Source organism: Leopardus geoffroyi, chromosome A2, assembly GCF_018350155.1.
Source record: "Leopardus geoffroyi isolate Oge1 chromosome A2, O.geoffroyi_Oge1_pat1.0, whole genome shotgun sequence".
In the NCBI taxonomy this organism is placed as follows: Eukaryota; Metazoa; Chordata; class Mammalia; order Carnivora; family Felidae; genus Leopardus; species Leopardus geoffroyi.
This window is the reverse complement of record NC_059331.1, coordinates 65,315,064-65,337,825: the sequence shown is the minus strand read 5'-3', so window position 1 is coordinate 65,337,825 and position 22,762 is coordinate 65,315,064. Positions and strand designations below refer to the sequence as shown.

The 22,762-nt window shown below is 36.7% G+C and overlaps 1 protein-coding gene across 2 annotated transcripts in view; it reads left to right on the top strand.

The window, feature by feature from the left end:
• LOC123606185 (zona pellucida binding protein) overlaps window positions 1-22,762 on the top strand; it is a 114,925-nt gene that overhangs the window by 52,260 nt on the left and 39,903 nt on the right. For both annotated transcript variants that reach the window (XM_045494257.1, XM_045494256.1), the window contains one exon: window positions 219-295. In XM_045494257.1, coding sequence (XP_045350213.1) covers window positions 219-295 — 77 coding nt within the window. The remainder of the gene's footprint in view (window positions 1-218; window positions 296-22,762) is intronic.

The following is a 22,762-nucleotide window of genomic DNA, read 5'->3' as shown; positions in this document are numbered from 1 at the left end:
TTAGGATCAGTATAATAGTGAGGTTTTCCTGATTCATATTAAAAAACTTTTTGGCTTAGGTTTGTAGCTAAAAAGAGTAGTTTAACATTAGGAAAATTGCTTAATTACGAGTGGAAGAGAAGTATTAGATAAATCATCTGTTTTATATTTCAAAAGCCAGTTTTAATATTATGATACAGTACTTTGGGCCCATGATAAAATAAAATGTATTTTCTCAGTTTCATCTCTAGACACTGAAAAAGGACCTAAGCCATGTGCAGACCATAATTGTGAATCTTCCAAAAGACTGTCTAAGGTATGTTATGTGAGGCTGGAGAAAGAAAACACCATGAACATGCTCAGTGTGTATGTAAGCACTTCAGCTGTTTTAGAACACATCAAATCCAACCCTGCACTTAGGAAGTTCAACAATAAAAATAAAACTTCAAATAATAAATGATAATAACTTAATAGAGTTATTTTTATGAAAAGCTTTAGAATTTAGCATCTTGTGACTATATTAAGAAAGATGATTTTTCCACTTACTGGCCTTATCTGTTGTTCCATGTAATTAGTGTATATGTATACGTACATATATTAGTATGTTATATATACTATGTATATGTATATATGTATATTAGTGTGTATGTGTATATCTAAGTAATTATAATTAAATCACATAGAGTCCTCTCAGTGCTTAGGCTAAAAATTACGCTGAAACTCCCAGCAGGTATTTTAATGTACTTTTCTCTCTCACATTATACTCCACGTATGTAACATACAGCAGTGTTTTCCTGTCTCTAATGACTCTTCAGTGATCATAAGCACTTTGTAAAAAGGTGATATTTTTGAATACTTAGAATATAAAATTATTTACATTATGATAGTTGTAAGGGTTTCCTGTTCAACGTACAGGTATTGCATATTCAGGTCAATATCCATTACTTTTGCTCAGTGAAATTGATTGAAGGGGATGATTTCTTAACTTGCACTTAGTAAGCCTCCTGAAATAGTATTGCTACATCATCAATCTGTATGTTTTCAAGTATTTCCATTTAAAATTTTTCCTTAGGGGTTATCTTTCACCTATGGGATAATTTTTTTTTTTGTTTTTTTGTTTTTTTGTTTTTTTTTAACTTTTGAAATAGGAGTTATGGGGCACCAGGAACAGAGAGCAGTAAGTCTTTTTTTTTTAAATTTTTTTTTTTCAACGTTTATTTATTTTTGGGACAGAGAGAGACAGAGCATGAACGGGGGGGGGGGGGGGGGGGGGGGAGGGGTTGGGCAGAGAGAGAGGGAGACACAGAATCGGAAACAGGCTCCAGGCTCTGAGCCATCAGCCCAGAGCCCGACGCGGGGCTCGAACTCACGGACCGCGAGATCGTGACCTGGCTGAAGTCGGACGCTTAAAGTCGGACGCTTAACCGACTGCGCCACCCTGGCGCCCCAAGTCTTATTTTTTTAATCTTATTTCTTAATCCATGGGTACTGTGCTAACCTTTATTATTAACACATCTTTTAGACTTCTACCAATCTTCAAACTTTTACATAGTCATAAACCTTCATTTCTTTGGTGATGGAGTGGGAATGTGTGTTCAAGCCTGGGAATTAAGAGTAGGGAAGGAAATGGACACATTTTATTAATTTTCTTCAAGATGATCTCATGGTGCTACCCATTTGTAGTTTCCTTACGTCATTTAACATTGAGAGTCAATTTTATTTTTACTTTTTAAATAGAAACAAAAAATCAAATTCTGCAATCCACGAAGCTTGTAATAAGAAAGGTCTGCAATTTTATTAACTCCATTTGTTCATTTAGAATGTTATTTGGTTATATTAGGTTGTCCCTGGAACATTCTGCCCTCTGACTTTTCCTTTCATTTGGATACTTTTTTTTTTTTTTTGCTATTCATCTGTCCCTTTGCTTCCTTTTTTCTCTTCTGTCCTCCTTCCTGTTGTCCTTTTCTTTCTTTTCTGGGCATAAAATGGTCTCTTTTTGTTTATTATCTCAAAATAAAGACTGGTGCTTTTCTGGCTTGATGGTAGTGTAATAGCAGTGTAATGGTTAGCATAATAATAAAAAGAATTCAGTAGCACCTGGGTGGCTCAGTCCTTTGAGCATCCAGCTTCACTTCAGGTCATGATCTCCTGGTAGGTGAATTCAAGCCGGCATCAGGCTCCCTGTGTCTCCCTCTCTCCCTCTGCCCCTCCCCAGCTAATGCATTTTCTCTCTCAAAAAATAAATAAACTTAAAAAAAAAAAAAGAATTCAGAATTTCCAGGCCAAAGTATTTTCAAAGAAGCATTTCTGGGGCCTTCATTTGTAGATCTGAAAAATTATTTAATATTATCTGCTTTAGTGTTCATTTCATTCGGTTTTCAACTTTAGGGCCTTTTCATTTTGCGATAGCTTCTTATTTATTACTATAAATACACTTCTTTGAACTTAGAAAGATCTAAGTAACTTGAAATTTTCCCCCAACTATGGTAAATTCAAACTTATCTTGGCATATTTGCTGCAGTGAAGATCTATCTGGCTCTTTGAAGATTTGATCTGAGTATGTTCTGTTTCTTCTTAGATGCACTGTTTTTCCACTGTTCTCTTGCATTGATCTGTTTGTTAATCCTGTGCCATACTTTCTTCATCACTGTACCTTTACAGCAAATCTGATGTCAGGTAGTATAAGTATTTTATCTTGGTTCCTTTTCAACATTGTTTTATATTTTCTAGGTCCTTTGTATTTCCAAAAATGTCTATTTTTAATTTTTTTAATGTTTTTATTTTTGAGACAGAGCACCAGTGGGGGAGGGGCAGAGAGAGGGGGGCAGAGGATCCGAAGCAGCTAGGTGCTGACAGCAGTGAGCTGACACAGGGCTGGAACTCAGGAACCCCAAGATCATGATGGCTGGAGCCTAAGTTGGACACTCAACCAACTGAGCCACCCAGGTGCCCCTGTTTATAAAAATTTTAAATCAGCATGTCAAGTTGCTAAAAACAATGAAAAATGCCCCAGATTCTGATTGGAGTTTCCATATATCTCCCAGTCAGTTGGTGAGAAGTGAAATTTTAATAATACGAAGTTTTCCTATACCTGATCATGTTAGTTTTTCCATGTTTATTTAGGTTTAAAAAATTCAGTTTTTTTTTTTTTGGCAGTTTTTAGTTTAAATGCCTTGCATGTTTTCTGCTAAATTTATTCCTAAGTATTTTGTAGGGTTTCTTTTTTTTTTTTTTTTGGTACTGTCTTAAATGGAATATTTAAAAAATTCATTTGTCAGTTTCAGTTTTCAATAGATGTTTGCATGTTGTATATTTGCGTATTGTATTTGCCACCTTGTTAAATTCATTTGCTATAGTAGTTGTTTTAAAGATTACTTAGGATTTTCTATATAAACCACCGTGTCATATGCAGATAGAGACTGTGTTTTCGTTTATTTTTTTTTCCTGATTTTTATACCTTTTGTTTCTTTACTGATCCTGTTTGAATGGCCAGATTTTACAGTATTTAGTCATAAGAGTAGGTATCCTTTTCTTGTTCCTGATCTTAGGGGAAAAGCATTTAGTCCTTCACTATTAAATACATTGTTAGCTCCAAATTTTCATAGATGCCATTTACCAGATCAAGGAAGCTCCTTTCTATTTCTAGTTTACTGAGAGATTATGTTATGGATATTTGTTCAATTGTATTAATACTAATTCTGCCTTTATTGAAAAAACCCCATATATCTTCATTATAAGTTTAGCAGAAAACATGGAAGACCTTCAAACTAAAAACCACAGTTTGTGCTTTTATCCGTATAAAATGTCCCCTTTAACCCTTGCTCTCAAATGTTATCTGAAATTAATGTTATTAATTCAGTGATTCTATGCTTATGGTTTGCCAGCGATACGTTTCTAACCATTTGGTTTCAATTATCTATGTCCTTATAACTAAAATGCATGTTTCTTATAGACAACATATAATTGACCTTTTTCTATTCTCAATAAAAATGTCTTTAATTGGAGTATTTATTCCAGTAAAGTTTAATGTCATTATTGATATAATTGGATTTATGCCTATTATTTTACTATTGTTTCCTTATTTTCCCTTTCTTTTGTAACTTTGTTCCCCTTTTTCTTTTTCATTCTTTGTGTGTATTTTCAGAGTTTCATTTTATCTATTTATGTTTATTTATATTGAGATACAACTGACATATAACGTGATACTGCTGTTAGTTTTAGGTTTACAACATAATCACTTAATGTATGTATATATTGCAATACTGTTATTACACTAAATTAACATCTATAACCACACAGAGTTGCTGATTTTGTGTGTATGTGTGATGAGAATTTTAAGATGTATTATCTTAGCAACTTTCAAATATACAGTACATTTTTGTTACCAGAGTAACCATGCTGTACATGACCTCCCCAGACTTATTTATTTTATACAGTTGTCTTACCACATCTACGGTTTCACTTTCCATGGTTTCAGTTACCAGTGGTCAACTATGGCCCCAAAGCAGATAATCTTCCTTCCTCATGTTTGTCAGTAGGTCATTAGTGTCACAATGCCTGCATTATTCACCTCACTTCATCTCATCACATGTGCTTTTGTATCATCTCACATCATCACAGGAGAAAGAAGGGGGCAAGTAGAGTGCAATAAGATATTTTAAGAGACAGATAAAGAGACTACTTTCACATAACTTGTGTTATAGTACATTATTATAATTGTTCTATTTTATTGTTGTTGTTAATCCCTTATTGTGATATAATTTATAAACTCAACTCTACCATAGGGATGTATGTATAGGACAAAACATGGCATATGTAGGGTTGAGTAACAGCCACAGTTTCAGGCATCCATTGGGGATCTTAGAATGTATCCTCCATGGTAAGAGGGGACTCCTGTAACTGGAGCTTTGTGCCATTTGATCACCTGTTGACACATCTCATTCCCTGCCCAACTTTGATTGTTTTAAGATTGCACATATAAGTGAATTCAGACAGTATTTCTTTCTTTTTCTTAATTTTACTTAGCATAATGCCCTTAAGATCCATCCATGTTGTTGCAGATGGTAGGATTTCCTTTTATTTTACATGTGTGTATATGTGTGTGTTTACTTAATAGTTGCATATGTATATATACATACACACACACATAGACACTGTGTGTATATGTGTGTGTATGCATTTATATATATATATTATATATATATATAAATGCATACACACACACACACACACACACACACACACACACACACACCGTGTTTTCTTTACCTGTTTATCCATTGATGGACACTTAGGTTGTTTCCGTGTCTTTGGTATATAAGTAAATGCTGCAGTGGACATGGGGGTGCACATATCTTTCTGAGATAGTGACTTCCCGGATATATACCTGGAAATAAAATTGTTGAATTATCTGGTGGTTCTGTTTTCAATTTTTTGAGGAACTTTTCTGTGGTTTTTAGTGGCTGTACCTATTTCCATTCCCACCAATAGCCCACAAGGTTTTCATTTTTCTCATCATCTTTGCCAGTGCTTGTTATTTCTTGTCTTTTTGATAATAGCCTTTTTCAACAGGTGTGAGGTTATATTTCATGGTAGTTTTGATGTGCCTTTCTCTTTATCATCAATGACATTGAGCACCTTTCCATGTATGGGTTTGCCATTTGTAAGCCTTTTTTTGTTTTTTGGAAAAATGTCTGTTCAGAACTTCTGCCCATATTGTAATTGTGTTTTTTGTCATTGTTTTTATTGACTTGTAGGAGTTCTTATATATATATTTTGGATATTAACCCCTTAACAGATACATGATTTAAAATTGTTTCCTTCCATTCCATAGGTTGCCTATTTATTGCTGGTTTTCTTTGCTGTAGAGAAGCCTTTAGGGTTGCTGCAGTTTCACTTGTTTATTTTGGTGTTTGGTATCAAATCCAAAAAAGTCATTGTCAGAACCAATTTCAAGGAGCTTACCCCCTATCTTTTCTACCAGGAGTTTTATGGCTTCAGGTTTTACATTTAATAAGTGGATTGCTTTGGGTAGTGTGGACATTTTGACAGTATTAATTCTTCCAACCCATGAGCATGGACTGTTTTCCCATTTATTGTGGCTTCTTCAGTTTCTTTCATTACTGTCTTGTAGTTTTCAGTATGCAAGTTTTTCACCTCTTTGGTTCCATTTATTTTTAGGTATTTTATTCTTTCTGATATATAATTTTGTATGGGATTGTTTTCTTAGTTTATCTTTCTGATGTTTTATTTTTAATGTACAGAAATGAAGCTAATTTTGTATGTTGATTTTATAACCTGCAACTTTTCTGCATTCATTTGTTTTACAGAGTTTTTTTTCTTTGTAGGTGGAGTCATTAGGGTTGTTACATATAACACCCTCCCATCTGCAAATAGAGTCCTTCTTCCTTTCCAGTCGAATGTCTTTTCCTTCTTTGATGCCTTGAACTGTTTTATATCTCCTTGCTCTGACTGGTGCTTCCCGTACTGTGTTGAATCAAGGTGGCGAGAGCGGGCATCTGCCCGGGTTTCCCATCTCAGAGGAAGACTTTGAAAGTTTCACTGCTGACTATGTCAGCTGGGGGTTTGTCATATATGGCCTTTGTTATGTTGAAGTTCATTTCCTCTGAACCCACTTTATTGAGAATTTTTATCGTAATGGATGGTGAATTTTGTCATGATTTTTAACCACCTATTGAGATGGTCATATGATTTTTATCCTTCATTTTCTTAATCCGGTGTATTGTACTGATGCATTTGTTTATGTTGAGGCTTGTAGCCTTGGGATAAATATCACCTGATCATGATGCTGTTTTTAAAAAAAAAAATTATTTTCTTAATGTTTTTATTTATTTTTGAGAGAGAGACAGAGTACTAGTGAGGGATGGGTATGGAGAGAGGGAGACACAGAATCCGAAGCGGGCTCCAGGCTCTGAGCTGTCAGCACAGATCCCGACGTGGGGCTCGAACTCACAAACTCTGAGGTCATGACCTGAGCCGAAGTCGGACACTCAACCGAGTGAGCCACCAGGCGCCCTGATGTATGATCCTCTTAATGTAGTGTTGAATTTGGTTTACTAATGTTTTGTAGAAGATTTTTGCATGTCTGTTCATCCAGGATAGTGACCTCAGTTTTCATTTCTGGTAGTGTCCTTGTCTGGTATTTGTATCAGGTAATGCTGGCCTCATAAAATGAGTTTGCAAGTGTTCCCTCCTTTTGTATGTATTTTTAAATAATTTGAGAAAAATTCTATTAATTTGAGAAAAATTGGTATTAATTTTTTCTTTGAATTTTTGGTAAAATTCACCAGTGAAGCCATCTGTCTGGTCCTGGACTTTGGTTGTTGGGAGGGTTTTTGATTGTTGATTTAGGCCCCTTACGAGTAATTGATATGTTCAGATATTCTCTTTTTTCATGATTCATTCTTGGTAGGTTGTATGTTTCTATATATTTATCCATTTCTTTTAGGTTGTCCAATCTGTTGGTATATAATTGTTCATAATAGTTTCTCGTGTTTTGTATTTCTGTGGTATGGTATGTAATGTCTCCATTTTCATTTCTGATTTTATATGCTGGAATCTGCTCTCTTCTTGGTGAGTGTAGGTAAAAGTCCATATTTTTTGTTTTTTTTAAACTGCTTTTTGTTGATATTATTTTATTGTCTTTTTGGAGTCTTTATTTTGCTCTGATCTTTATTGTTTTATTCCTTCTGCTTTCTTCTTTTCTTTGGGCTTCATTTGTTCTTTTCTAGTTCCTTGAGGTGTAAAGTTAAGTGATTTGAGATATTTCTTGTTTCTTAAGCTAGGCATTTATCACTATAAACTTCCCTCAAAGAGCTGCTTTTGCTGCATTCCGTTAAGTTTTAGTATGTTGTATTTCAGTTTCCATTTGGTTCAAGATTTTTTTAATTTTTCTTTTGATTTCTTCTTTGACCTATTGCTTATTTAGTATCATGTTGTTTAAACCTCCTGTATTTGTTAGTTTTCCAGATTTCTTGTGGTTAGGCATCTTGTTCATTCCGTAGTGGTTGGAAAAGATGCTTATAGTAATCATAAGATTTCAGTCTTCTTAAATTTCTTTTGTGGCCTAATATATGTTGTGTTCTGGAGAATGATTCATGTTCACTTGAGAAGAAACTGTATTATGCAGCTGTTTGGTGGAATGTATTTTGTATGTTAAGTTTATCTGGTCTATTATGTCTGTTTCCCTATTCATTTGTGTAATTCCTTTTTTCCTTTTTCTCTTGCTCACTTTCCTTGTGATTTGAACATTTTTTATAATGTTATGTTTAAAATTGATTGATTGATTGATTGATTGTGAGAGTGTTAGTTGGGGGAGAGGCAGAGAGACTGGGAGAAAAAGAGTTTTAAGCACGCTCCATTCCCAGCATGGATCCTGACCCAGGGCTCAATCTCACCACAGTGAGATCATGATCTGAGCCCATTCAAGAGCCTGATGCTAACTGACTGAGCCACCCAGGTGCTCCTGTAATGTTATATGTAGATTTCTTCCTCTTGTGTGTACTTACTGTAGGTTTTTGCTTTGCTTTCGCAGATGATTACATAAAACATCTTATAACATCTTATTTTAAACTGTTAACACCTTAAATTCACATGCATTTTGGGTGCGCCTGGGTGGCTCAGTTGGTTAAGCATGTGACTCTTGATTTCAGCTCAGGTCATGAGCCCTGCATCGGGCACTGGACTGACAGCACGGAGCTTGCTTGAGATTCTCTCTCTGTCCTCTCTCTCTGCTTCTGCCCTGCTTGTGCCCTCTCTCTCTCTCTCAAAATAAACATAAAAAATTTTTTCAATTGAGAAAGGTTCACATGCATTCTGAAGCTCTCTATATTTTTATTCCCCTTAGTGTTTTACGTTTTTATGTCTCTATTTAAATCTTTTTTTTTTTTTTTTTGATGTTTACTTAATTTTGAGAGAGGGAAGTAGCAGGGGAGTGGTAGAGAGGGAAGGAGAGAGAGAATCTCAAGCAGGCTCCACACTGCCAATACAGAGCCCGACATGGGGCTTGAACTCATGAACTGAGAGATCATGACCTGAAATGAAATCAAGAGTCAGATGCTCAAGAGACTGAGCCACCCAGGCGCCCCTCTGTTTAAATATCCTTACCTTGCGTGTGCGTTAACTAATTACTGTATTTATTATGATCATAGTTATTTTTTTTACTATTTGTCTTTTGTTCTTCATACAGTATTTGTAAGTGATTAAGCAGTTAACACTAGATTATTCAGAATTCCACTGTACATTGACCTTGAAATGTGCACTTTCACATGTTTTCCTGGTTACTAATTAGCATGCTTTCCTTTTAGCTTAAGGCACTCCCTTGAACATTTCTCATAAGGCCAGTCTGGTGGTGAGGAACTCCTTCAGCTTTTTATTTTGCATGAAAAAATTGAGGAGAATTTTAAGTAAAATAGAGCTGTAAGAATATTCCAGAGAAATCCCTTGTACACTTTGCCCAGTTTCTCCCAATGGTGACATCTTGCAACCATACTGACAGAGAACAGTCTCCCAGGAGGGGGTATTGATGTTGGTAAAATCCACTGCCGTCCTTCTTTGGCCAGTTCACTTGTATTCATTTCTGTGTGTTAAGTTCTGTGATGTTTTATCATTTGTGCAGAGTCATATATCCACCACCATAGTCCAGATACAGATAGTTCAGTCCTGCAAGGGTTCCTGTGCTGCTTTTTCATAACCACGTCCTCCTCTTTCCTCACCCCTCCCACCCCTCTCCTTAATGCGTGATGTTAATTCTTAATTGATTAATTCTTAATTCTGCCCTCCTTTTCTAAAGTTTCATCATTTTAAAAATTACAACAAAGGAATCTTGGAGAATGTAACCTTTTGCTGTTGACTTTTTTTTCCCCTCAGCATAATTTCCTACAGATTCATCCGAGGTGGGACATCTATCAGTAGTCTGTTCCTTTACTTTACTGAGTTAGTGTCCCACAGGGCATATGCCTATACAGCTTGTTTAGCTTTTAATCTGTTCTAGGACATCTGGACCGATCCCAAGTTTTGACTGTTAAAATTAAAGCTTTTGTAAACTTTGTGTACAAGTTTTCATGTGAAAATAATTTACCGTGTCGGAAGACTAATTGTGGGTGATATTACAGTTAATTTTCCGTTCCCATCAGCAGTGTCTGCGTGGTCCAGTTTCTCTGTGCTCTACTCTGCATGTGGTATTGTGTAACTGTTGTTGAGTTTGTCCCCATGAAAGTTACTTAGCAGTATCCCATGATGGTTGGCATTTGCATTTCCCTAGTTGCTAATGATGTTGATCAGGTTTTGTTATGCTTATTTGCCACCTGCACTTCCTTTTTGATGAAGTATCTGATGCTCATTTTCTGTCTGAATTGTTTGCTTTTCTACTGTTGAGTGAGGAGGGCTCTTTGTATATTCTAGATGTAGTCTTTTTCTGAGAGGTTGTTTGTAAATATTTTCTCCTACATTTTAGCTTCTCCTTTCTTCCTCTTCACATGGGTTTTTAAGGAAAAAAGTGTATCATTTTTAGGAGTTCAAGTGTATCAATTGTTCCTTTTATGGGTTGTGCTTTTTTGGGTCAAATATAGGAACCCTGCATAGTCCTACATTCTGAAGATTTTCCTCCCTTTTTAAATTTTTTTACATTTTCCATTGGTATCTGTGATCATTTTCAGTTAGGTTTTGCTTTATACATGAGATTTAGGACAAGGCTATTTTTGTTGTTACTGTTTTGCCCCTGGGTATTGCATTTCTTCCTCATTTGTTAAAAATGCTGTCCTTTATCCACTGAATAGCTTTAGTACCTTTGTTAAACCATAGCTGAGAGTATTTGTGTGGCCCTCTTTCTGGGTTCTTTATTATTTTCCTGTCTTTGTGTTTATGCCTCCCTCAATACCTCACTGTCTCAGCCAAGACAGCCTTAATGACAGGCAGTTATTCATCGCATTGTATTCCTGTCTTTTCAGGATTGCTTTCACTATTTTAATATTCGTGCTCCATTAAATACATTTTACAATGAGTTTGTGTATGTCTGCAAGAACCTTTGGGATTCTTGTGGGAATTCTGCTGATCAGTCCTGCCCAGGGGCACCTTGTTGTGTTGGCTTTGCTTTATTGCTTTATTGCGCTTCACAGATACTGCGTTGTTGTTTTTTGTTTGTTTGTTTGTTTGTTTGTTTGTTTTACAAATTGAAGTTTCCAGACTTAGGGGAAGAAGCCGCTGCAGAAACAGCAAGAGAACTGGAATCAGAAGTAGAGCCTGAAGACCAAATTGCTGTGTCTCATGATACAAGTTGAATGGATAAGGAGTTGCTTCTCAGGGAGGAGGAAAAAAGTGGTTTCTTGAGATGGAAGCCACAGCTGGTGAAGATGCTGTGAAGATTGTGGGAATGACAATAAAGGATTTAGAACATTCCATCAACCTGGCAGGTAAAGCAGTGGCAGCCGCGTTTGAGAGGATTGATTCCAATTTTGAAGGAAATATGTGGGTAAAATGCCATCAAACAGCATCACATGCTGTAGAGAAATCATTTGTGAAAGCAAGAGTCAGTTGCTGTAGCAGAGTTCATCGTTGTCTGATTTTAAGACATTGCCACGGCCACCGCATCCTTCAGCCGCCACCCTGATAAGTCAGCAGCCGCCAGCATCGAGGCAGGACCCTCCACCAGCAGAAAGTACGACTTCCTGATAGTTCAGATGAAGGCTAGTGTTTCTTAGCCAAAAAGTAATTTTTAATTAAGGTACGTACATTGTTTTTTTAGACAGAAAGCTATTGCACACTTAATAAACTGCAGTATTGTGAAAGTACAATTTTTTCTATGTATGCCCAGGGAAAACAAAAACTTCATTTGACTCATTTTATTGTGATATTCACTTTACTGTAGTGGTCTTGGAGCCAAACCCACCTTTGTAGAAGTTTGGGAATAACTTAACACTGACTGTGTTCGTTCTTCTAATCCATGAACGTGCTGTCTCTATATCTTTTTAAGTCTTCTTTAATTTTTTAAATCATCTTCCTATAATTTTTAGCATACATAACCTGCTAGCATGAACTGTGTCTTGGGGTGCCTGGGTGGCTCAGTTGGTTGAGTCTCCAGTTCTTGACATTGGCTCGGGTCATGATCCCACAGTTCTTGGGACTGAGCCCCACATTGGGCTCTGTGCTGACAGCGTGGAGCCTGCTTTGGATGCTCTCTCCCCTCTCTCTCTGCCCCTCTCCTGCTCACGAGCACATACATGCCTGCTCTCCCTCCCTCTCTCTCTTTCTCTCTCAAAGAAACTTAAAAAAAAAAGGACATACTGCGTTTTAATTTTAGTTTCCTTATGTTCACCATTTATGCCCAGTAATGCATTTTATCAGTGTGTGTTGATCTTGTTTCTGAGGTCCTTGTTGAACTTGCATATTAGTTCTAGGTCTTTTGTATTGTGGACTGTTTTATATTCCTTGAGATTTCCTTTGCTGACGATCATGTCATCTCCAGTTTCATTTTTTTCCTTTCCAGTCTGTGCATTTGCCTCCATATTGATTTTTTTGACTTCTTGAAGTAGCCAAAGCATCCAGTGCTTTATGAGTTTGAATATGAGTAGTGAGAGTAGATTTCCTTTTTCTGAGCTTATGGAGAAAGCATCCATTCTTTCAGCATGAAGTACGATGTTTCTTATAGGTGTTTTGTAGATGCTTTTTGTAAATGATTTTGAGACCGTGCCCCTGTAATCTTACTTTGGTAAAATTTTTATTAACAGTAGGTATTGGATGTTGTCCAAGACTTTTCTGAGTTAATTAATTGTTATGATCATATGATTTCTCTTCTTTTACTTGTGGATTACATTGATTGGTTTTAGAATATTGAAGCAACCTTGTATATATGAAATAAATCACACATGGTCATGTTGGATTTAGTTTAATATTGAGAATTTTTGCATGTAAGTTCATGAGAGATATTAGTCCATAGTTTTCCTTTAATTAATTAATTAATTTTTTTTAGTGTTTATTTACTTTTCAGAGAGAAAGAGACAGAGAGAGATACAGAGCATGAGTGGGGGAGGGGGCAGAGAGAGACAGAGGCACAGAATCCTAAACAGGCTCCAGGCTCTGAGCTGTCAGCACAGAGCCTGATGCGGGGCTCGAACTCATGAACCATGAGATCATGACCTGAGCTGAAGTCAGATCCTTAACTGACTGAGCCACCCAGGTACCCCTCCTTTAATTTATTTTTTAATGTTTATTTATTTTTGAGAAAGAGAGAGGCAGACTGCAAGTGGGGGAGGAGCAGAGAGAGGGAGACATCGAATCCAAAGCAGGCTCCAGGCTCTGAGCTGTCAGCACAGAGCCCAATGTGGAGCTTGAACCCACAAACCGTGAGATCATGACCTGAGCCAAAGTTGGATGCTTAACCCACTGAGCCATCCAGGCGCCCCTAGAAGAGTTTTTTTAAATTCAGCATTGATTTTTGAAATATTTGTTGGAATTTTATGAAACCTGGATATTAACATTTAGGGATCTTTTTCTTACATGTTTAGTTCCTTTACTAGTTACAGAACTGTTCAGATCATTGTTTGTATTATAGTTGAATTTTTATAGTTTGCAGTGTGTGAAGAATTAATCCATTTCTCAGTTGTCCTTCGCTTGAGCATAGAGTTGTGTGGAATTTTCTGTTATTGACCTTTAATGTCTCTTAGTGACACTCTGCATTTCATTGCGGACATTTCCATTGGGTCTTCTCTTATTTTTGTCACTCACATTAGACCTTTATTAATTTTATTGATCTTTATGAAGAATCAGGTTTTTGTGATACTGACTTTATCGTTTTCCTGTTTTCAATTTCATTAAATTTTGCTTCCACCTTATTATTTCCTTTCTTCTGTTTGCCTCCTTCCTTGTCTTACTTGTCTTGTAGCTTCTTGAGACAGGTTACTTCTATTCCTTTGTCTTGTCTCATAGAAAAGTTCATGCTGTAGATCTCCATTTCAGCTTGGCTGTAGCTCTGTCTCACGTATTTTGATGTGTCATTGATTTTATTTTATTTCTCCAAGTTTTTATTTAAATTCCAGTTAACACACAGTGTGATAATCAGTTTCAGGTGCAGAATTTAGTGGTTCGTCACTCTCCTACATCACCCAGTGCTCATCACAGGTGCCGTCCTTAATCCCCATTCCCTGTTTCCCCCATTTCCCTACTTCCCTTCCCTCTGGTGACCAGCAGCTTGTTCTTCATGGTTAATAGTCTGTTTCCTACTTTGCCTCCCTCTCTGTTTCCCCCCTGTGTTCATTTGTTTTGTTTCTTAAAACTTTCAAGTGAGTGAAATCATGGAATATTTGTCTTTCTGACTGATTTTGCTTAGCATAATACTTTCTAGCTCCATACACATTGTTGTAAATGGCAAGATTTCATTCTTTTTTGTGTCTGAATAATATTCCATTCTATAAATATACCATGTCTTTATCCATTCTTCAGTTGATGAACATTTGGGCTCTTCCTATAATTTGGCTATGGTAGATAATGATGCCATAAACATTGGAGTGCATGTATCCCCTTCGAATCAGTATTTTTTTATCCTTTCACTGTTTGCAGATGACATGATACTCTATATAGAAAACCTAAAAGACTCCTCCAAAAAATTGCTAGAATTAATAACACGAATTCAGTAAAGTCACAAGGTACAAAATCAACGTGTAGAAATATTTTAACATTTCTATACACCGATGATGAAGCAGCAGAAAGAAATCAAGGAATCGGTTCCCCAAAAACCATAAAATTCCTAGGAATAGACCTAATCAAAGAGGTAAAAGATCTATACTCTGAAAACTATAAAACACTGGTGAAAGACATTGAAGAAGACACAAAGAAATGGAAAAACATTCCATGCTCATGGACTGGAAGAACAAGCATTGTGAAAATGTCCATACTACCCAAAGCAGTCTACACATTTAATGTAATCCCTTTCAAAATACCACAAGTGTTTTTCATAGAGCTAGAACAGATAATCCTGAAATTTGTGTGGAACCACAAAGACCCTGAATAGCCAAAGCAATCTTGAAAAAGCAAAGCAAAGTTGGAGGCATCACAATTCCAGACTTCAAGTTACATTACAAAGCTGTAGTGATCAGAACAGTATGGTACTGTCACAAAAATAGATCAGTGGAACAGAATAGAAACCCAGAAGTGGACCCACAACTATACGGTCAATTAATCTTTGACAAAGCAGGAAAGAATATCCCAATGGGAAAAAGACAAGTTTTTTCAACCAGTGGCATTGGGAAAACTGGTCAGGATCATGCAAAAGACTGAAACTGGACCACTTTCTTACACCTTACACAGAAATAAAATCCAAATGGATGAAAGACCTAAATGTGAGACCTGAAGCCATAATAATTCTACACAAGCAGTAGTTTCTCTGACATAGGCTGTAGCAACTTATTACTAGCTATGTCTCCTGAGGCAAGGGAAACAAAGCAAAGATAAACTGTTGGGATTACATCAAAATAAAAAGCTTCTGCACAGTGAAGGAAGCAGGCAACAAAATTAAAAGGCAACCTACAGAATGGGAGAAAATATTTGCAAATGACATATCTGATAAAAGGTTAGTATCCAAAATAAAGAACTTCTCAAACTCAACACGCAAACACAAATAATCCAATTGAAAATGGGCAGAAGACAAGAAAAGACATTTTTCCAAAGAAGAGATGGCCAACAGACACATGAAAAGATGCTCAATATCACTCATCATCAGGGAAATGCAAATCAAAACCACAGTGAGATACCATGTCATACCTGTCAGAATGGCGAAAATGGACAACACAAGAAACAACAAATGTTGGCAAGGCTGTGGAGAAAGGGGACTCCTCTTGTGCTGTTGGTGGGAATGGAAACTGGTGCAGCCACTCTGGAAAACAACGTGGAGGTTCCTCAAAAAGTCAAAAAAAGAACTACCCTGTGATCCAGCAATCACACTACTGGTTATTTACCCAAAGGATGTCACTGATTTCATTACTTTTAAATTTGTTGAACTTTGTTAGATGGTTCAGAACATGATCTATCTTGGTAAATGTTGTGTGAGTACTTGGAAAAAAAAGTGTATTGTTCTTGTTGGGTGGTTTTTTTTTTTTTCTTGTATGTAGTTGATTATATCATGTTGGGTGATAGCATTGTTTATATCTTTTTCTGGTCTTGCGGGTTTTCTGTGCAGTATTTCCACCAGCACCAGTTGCTGGTCAGGCGTGTTAACTCCCCATTTCCCCTTCTCCAGGTCCTGGCAGCTACCATTCAACTTTCTGTTCCTGTGAGTTTGACTCTTCTATATATTGCATATAATTTCAGTAGTATAGTAATTTTTGTGATTGGCTTATTTCACTTAGCATAATGTTCTCAAGATTCATCCATATTTTACCATGTCTTAGAATTTTCTTCCTTTTAAAGGCTAACATTCCATTGTACATTTATGCCAAATTTTGTTTATCCATTCATCCATTGGTAGACATACAGGTTACTTTCACTTTTTGGCTCTTGTGAATAATGTGTCGAAAACATGAGTGTTTATGGAATGTTTAATATATCTGTTAAATCTGTTTGGTGTATAGTGTTGTCCAAGTCTGATGGTTCCTTATTGATTGTGTGTCTAAATATTCTACCCGTTATTGAAATTGGAGTATGAAGTCTTCTAATATTATGTGTTGATGTCATGTTTTTTCTTCAGTCCTGTCAGTATTTGCTTTATATGTTTATATAAACGTATGTGTTTGGTGCGTATATACTTATAATTATTACATTGTCCCTTTGAATTGACTCTTTAATCATTACATAATGCATGACATTCTTTGTCTTTTATGATAGTTTTTTATTCTGCAAAGGGGATTTTTTTCCCAGATGTAAGAACAGCATCCTTGCTGTCTGGTTTTCATCTGCATATCTCTTTTTATCCTCCACTTTCAGTGTGTGAATCCCCTTAAATATAAAGTCACTTTCTTGTACACAGCGTGGAGTTAGTTGCATCTTGTTTTATCCACGAAGCCACTCTGTGCTTTTTGACGAGGGGGATTAATCTGTTTATATTTAAAGTAATTATTGTTAGGTGGGGGTTTACTATTTCCAGTTTGTTCATTGTTTTTGGTCTGCTGTGTAGTTCGTTACTCTCTTCCTCTGTTGCTGTCTTCCTCTGTTTTTTGATGAATTTTTTGTACTGATATGCTTTGATTCTTTGCTTGAGATATTTCCTTTGTCGTTATCATGAAGCTTGTATATAAATCTTACATTTATAACAGTCTGTTTTAAGTGGATAATGTAATTGCATATGAAAACTCTATATTTTTGTCCCCCCCCCCGACACTTTGTTATTGGGGTCACAGTTTACACCTTTTGTATTGTACATCCATGAACAGATTTTTGTAGTTGCATTTATTGTTAATACTTATGTCTTTAACATTTTTACTAGCTTTAAGTATGATGTGTGCGTCATCCTTATAGTATTCCATTATTCTGTATTTGCATATATATTTACCTTTACCAGCGAGATTTACACTTTTCATTCTCTTTATGTTGCAATCTAACATCGTCTTACTTCGTCTTGATGAACTCCCTCTAACACTTCTTGCAAGGCAGTGCTCTCTCTGAGGTTCTGGGGCTTCTGGTGGTGTCAAACTCCTTCAGTTTGAAAGGTCTCCTCTCCTTCATTATTAAAGGGCAGTTTTGATGGGTATGGTATTTTTGGTATTGTTGGCAGTTTCTTTTTCTTCCTGAACTTTGAATATGTTATTACACACTTTTCTGCCTGCACGGTTTCTGTTGAGAAATCCACTGATATCCTAAGGTGGTGGGGGTACCCCTTTTTTGACTGATTGCTTTTCTCCAGCTGGTTTCATAATTCAGTCTTGGTGAACTTTGACAATTTTAGTTATAATGTTTCTTGGTGTCCTTGGTAGTACTGATTAGTACAACCCTTTTGGAATTCTTTAAGCTTCATGAATCTGGATGTCTGTTCCTCTCCCCAGATTTAGGAAGTTCTTTGGTTTTATTTCTTTAAATTAGCTTTCTAATTTCTTTGTGTTTCTCTTATATTATGGGACCTCCATAATGCATATATTGATTTAGTTGATGATGTCAAATGAGTCTTGTGGGTTTTTTCACTTTGTTTTTCTTTTCTCTTAGACTGGATAATTTCAAATGATCTGTCTGTGAAGTTTGCTGTTTTTGGGGTTTTTTTGGTTTTTGGTTTTTGGTTGTTTTTTTTTTTCTCTGCTTCATCAAGTCTGCCTTTGAAGCTCTCTCTTGAATTTTTCCATTCAGTCATTGTATTCTTCATACCAGAATTTCTGTTTGGTTCTTTTTTATGGTTTCTGTCTCTTTGTTGAACTTTTATTTGTTTATTGTTTCCTGTTTTGTTTGTTATTTCTCAGTGTTTTCTTGTAGCTTACTGAGCTTCTTTAAATTTATTTTGAATACTTGGTTAGGCAATTCATGGATCTTCATATCTTTGTAGTCAACTATTGGAACTTTTTTGTTGTTGTTGTTCCTTTATGGTGTCATATTTCCCTGATGATTTGTGATCCTGGTAGCTTTGGCTGGTGTATGAACATTTAAAGAAATTGCCACTTTCTCCAATCTTTGTGGTCTTGCTTTAGGAGAGAATGATTGACTAGAGATTTGGTGGGGCGAGGTGGGGAGGGGAATCTCTTAAACCTTTTCAGTGGATGCACCTGCTGAATTCCCCTAGCTCTGTCTCTTGGGGGAAATGTATTAGAATTGTTTCCCTTCCTCAATCCGATAGAGCCATGCTGGGTACCGAGAACCATATCAGGTGTTTAGGGCAACTCAGTCCTTTTCCCTCTGGCGATGGCCTGAAATGCCAGGGCTTTGTGTGCCGGTGCCACTTTTCTCCCTCCCTACTGAAGGAAGTATTTTGATTATTTTGCCCCTGTGTAGCCTGTGGAGTCATGCCAGCTGCCCAAAGGGTCACCTTTCTCTTTTCCCTGAAGCAGTCCACTTAGATTCTTGGCTGATGGGTATGAGTGCCATTTCTCTCCCTCTTTCCTGAAAGGGAATTTCAGGTTTGTATACCTTCTCCACATCTTGCAGAGTTAAACTTGTTACTCAATTTCACTCTGGTTGCTTAGCTCTGCGTGCCATCTGTTGGAGTTCATGGTGTCCTGGCTCATTCCCATGAGACTCCATCCCTTTTCTTTGTTCTTAGCTTTCCCTAGATGATCCAGCCTTGCTGATTTCCTCTGAGTTCTGGGTGCAGACAGAGAAGTAGACCTCCAGGAGCAGGCCTCATGGACAGTGCTCCACAAGGCTGGGAAGCCAGACCTTCACATGGCACTGTCTCTCCCCCATAGGATAAGTTGTGGGCCAGAAGGATCTTTCCAGGTTTTGAGTTTTGCTGGCCCAGGGGAGCAGCGATGTAGTCAAAGTGAAACTGTTCTTCCAACCATTTTCAGTGTATCCGATCTTGAGTTTTGTGGTCCATGGGGATGCTGGAACATTTCTAGTATATATTGAAGAGTTCTTACAAAGTGTTTTCACCCACGGATTACTGTCCAAACAGTGTTTCTGTGTAAGGTGAAAACTGGGACCTCCTGTTCTGCCATCTTATTGATGTCTTTCTTTTGGGGGTCCAAATTAACAATCTAGTTAACAATCTTTTAAGTCCAATTAACAATCTCTGATTTTTAATTGGAATATTTAATTGGAACATTTAATTTAATTACATTTGGATTTAAATACAACACCCTTCTATGGGGGGGGGGTGCTTCCGTCTATTCTTTATAACATTTTCCCTTTGATTCTGCTTTCTTTTGGTTGATTGTGCCTTGTGCCTTGTAAAAAGAAATAATTCTATTTCATATCCTGCCTTGTCCATTGCCTTATTATTTTCAAATAAAACGATTGCTTTATGTGGATTGGTTTCTATCATTCCACTACATACCAGTTACACTGGTTTTCTATTCTTCAGGTTTTGTTCCTTCCCTATATTTATTTTTTGGATTGATTAAACTTTATCTTTCCTCTGTTATTTGGATGTTTTACATTCTTTTCTTACTCTTTTTGTGGGTTTGCTTCAAATTTTAAGATGTATTCTTGATAGCAGAACCAAAAGTTACTTATTTTAGTTTCCAAAAAAGTACAAGGGACATAAAGACCTATAACTCTGATGACCTGATCATTTTTATGGGTTTTTTTCAACAGTATTTTAGTTCTTTTAAAAGTTTTTTTTTATTATTATTAATATTGTTTCAAAATTTCAATGTCTATGTAGATAGATCCACAGTTTTATCCATTTCCTTGTTAACTTTTCCTTCTTGCATCTCAGTCCATCCTTCTCATGTCATATTTTTCTTCCAGAATTTATTTTTCCATTGAGATCTGAGGATTCATTGCCGTTGTCCTTTCTGGAATGTTTCTGCTGGAATAACTTTGAAAATTACCTTTTTGCCCCATTTGTTTCTCTAGAACTTCTATTTTTAATATGTTTTAGATGATCTCATTGATTTCTCCATATTTCTGCTACTGTCTTACTTTTTTCTTTTTTATGTTCTGTATTGAGTAATCTCAGATATTTATTGTGTTACATTATTTTGCCTCCCACTGGGCCTATTCTGATGTTCAGTCTGTCCATTGAGTTTTTAATTTCACTCCAGTTTGCAAGCCATTTATCATTTGTAGTTTAGGGAGGTTGTTTTACAAATGTACTTTACCTTGTTTTATGGTATAAATTTCCTTTTTCATGTTTTCATATCACTTTTGTGTCTTTATGTATTTTAAACATACTGTGTATCATTTTTGTGTCTTAGGTAACTGAAATTCTGTTGTGTGACTTTCTCGATGTTCTAATTTGGCGGTTTGCTGTTTCTTCTTTTGCTTCTCATTTCATCCTTTTCCTTATAGTTCTGGTTGCTGAAGTCATGTTTATCAGCCTTTATTGGTAGATAGTCCCTTTGCCTAAGTTGTGGGTATGCTTCTGCAGGATTTCTGGGTTTGCTTCTGCCTAACTCTCCAGGGTTGTTCTCAAAAAAAGCCACATTTTATGTTAACTTCTAGTTTGGGGATCTTAAACCACATAGAAAATGCAATAAAAACCCAAACCCACTTGAAAGCAAACCATTGTGTAGGAATTCCCAGAGGAGTTTTTGCTTTCCCCAGCCCTCCACTCCATAGTCCCCTTCCAACACCCTTCCTCCCTCAGCTTTGATAAAGAAGCTTTCTTGTTGATTCCCTTTTGTGATGGAATGTTTTTCTTGGCTCAGTTTTTTACAGAGTCTTTTTTTTTTTTTTTTAAACAGGTTTAAGACTTTTTCCCCTATGTCTTTAGGCTGGTAAGTTAAAACACTCTAGAATACTCAGACTGGCATGAAATGAATCAGGAATCTAGCTACTATTACATTTATAGTTTTTTCCTCATTTTTGGCCTCCCTCTCTGTGTCTTTCTATCCTCCTCCTTTTATTTTCTCTCATTGTTGAAATATATTCAGTTAGGTGATTTTTAGCAGGAGGATTTTTCAGGATATCTAGGATGCCATATAGTTGAAAATGGAAATTGTTTCTTGTACTTTTGGGGGGAGGGGAGGGTGCGTGTGGGGGAGGGGCAGAGAGAAGGGGACAGAGGATCCAAAGCGGGCTCTACGCTGACTGACAGTCTGACAGCAGTGAGCCAGTGAACCATGAGATCATGACCTGAGCCAAAGTTAGACACTCAGCCAACTTACCACCCAGGTGCCCCAGTTTCTTGTATTTTTAAATGTCCTTTCCATACTCCCACTGCCTGCAACTTGCTTTTTTCAATTAGTAATATACTACTTTAAAAATTCTTAATATGACCATTTAAATCTCAACAATTTCAAAACATGAATTAGTTTGCCTTTAATCTTTCTTCCTTAAGAGCCTGGTGTTCCAGTGCAAGTTTTAATCCCTCTGGAACAATCAGTACTTCAGTGACATCGCTAAGTGAAGAGTAGATTCTTTGGTCTTTTGCTGCAGGGTTGAAGTCATCTCCACCTTGCAAATTTAACCTTTTCTGTTCTGAAGTGCTGGGATTCAGTGTGCATCTCAGGAACAGGTTCCAACTTCCATGGATTTCACACTGTTACATAAACTTGTACTTTCCTCCTCCTGCTTTCGGTCCTGCTTTGAGACTGAGCTTTATCCCCTAGTTCTGTGCCCAACTCACTGATGTGTACACAGTACCCATGTTATAGTGTTCCCACCATGAAGACGACTTTGTATTTCTGTTTAATCATTTTTTATAGTTCTCCATTGGGACCTTCTCTTGTGAGATAGGATGTCCTTTCTCTCACTTGCTCCCTGAGCACTAGTATCTCTGATCTTTTTTGTGCAAATTCACAGCTCTGTCCATTACATCCAAGACACCTTTAAGCTTCTGTCTCCATTTTTGTTTCTTAATTCCATCCCCAATTGATGACCATGGTTATTTTTCCACAGAGATTTCCAAATGTAGGCGTTAACCAAGAGTTTCTAGAGGACTCTAACTTACAGGTGTAATACCCTAACACCTGGAAGATATTAGTTCTCCCCAGTAGATATTGGAGCTCCAGTTGGACTCTAGTCTTATACAATGTATGGCATGTGTGATCTATTACAGAACTACCATAATGTTAAGTAGTTACTGCCTTCTGGGCTAATGTAATGCTTAATGTATTAAACAGATAGGACAGCCTTTCCAGTCACTTTTGTTCACTACCTAACTTGGTTGGCATGGTCAGTGGAGCAGACTATGGTATTTAACATAAGCTGTTCAACTTCTCTCTGTAAAAGTTCATACACTTTACAGGCTGTT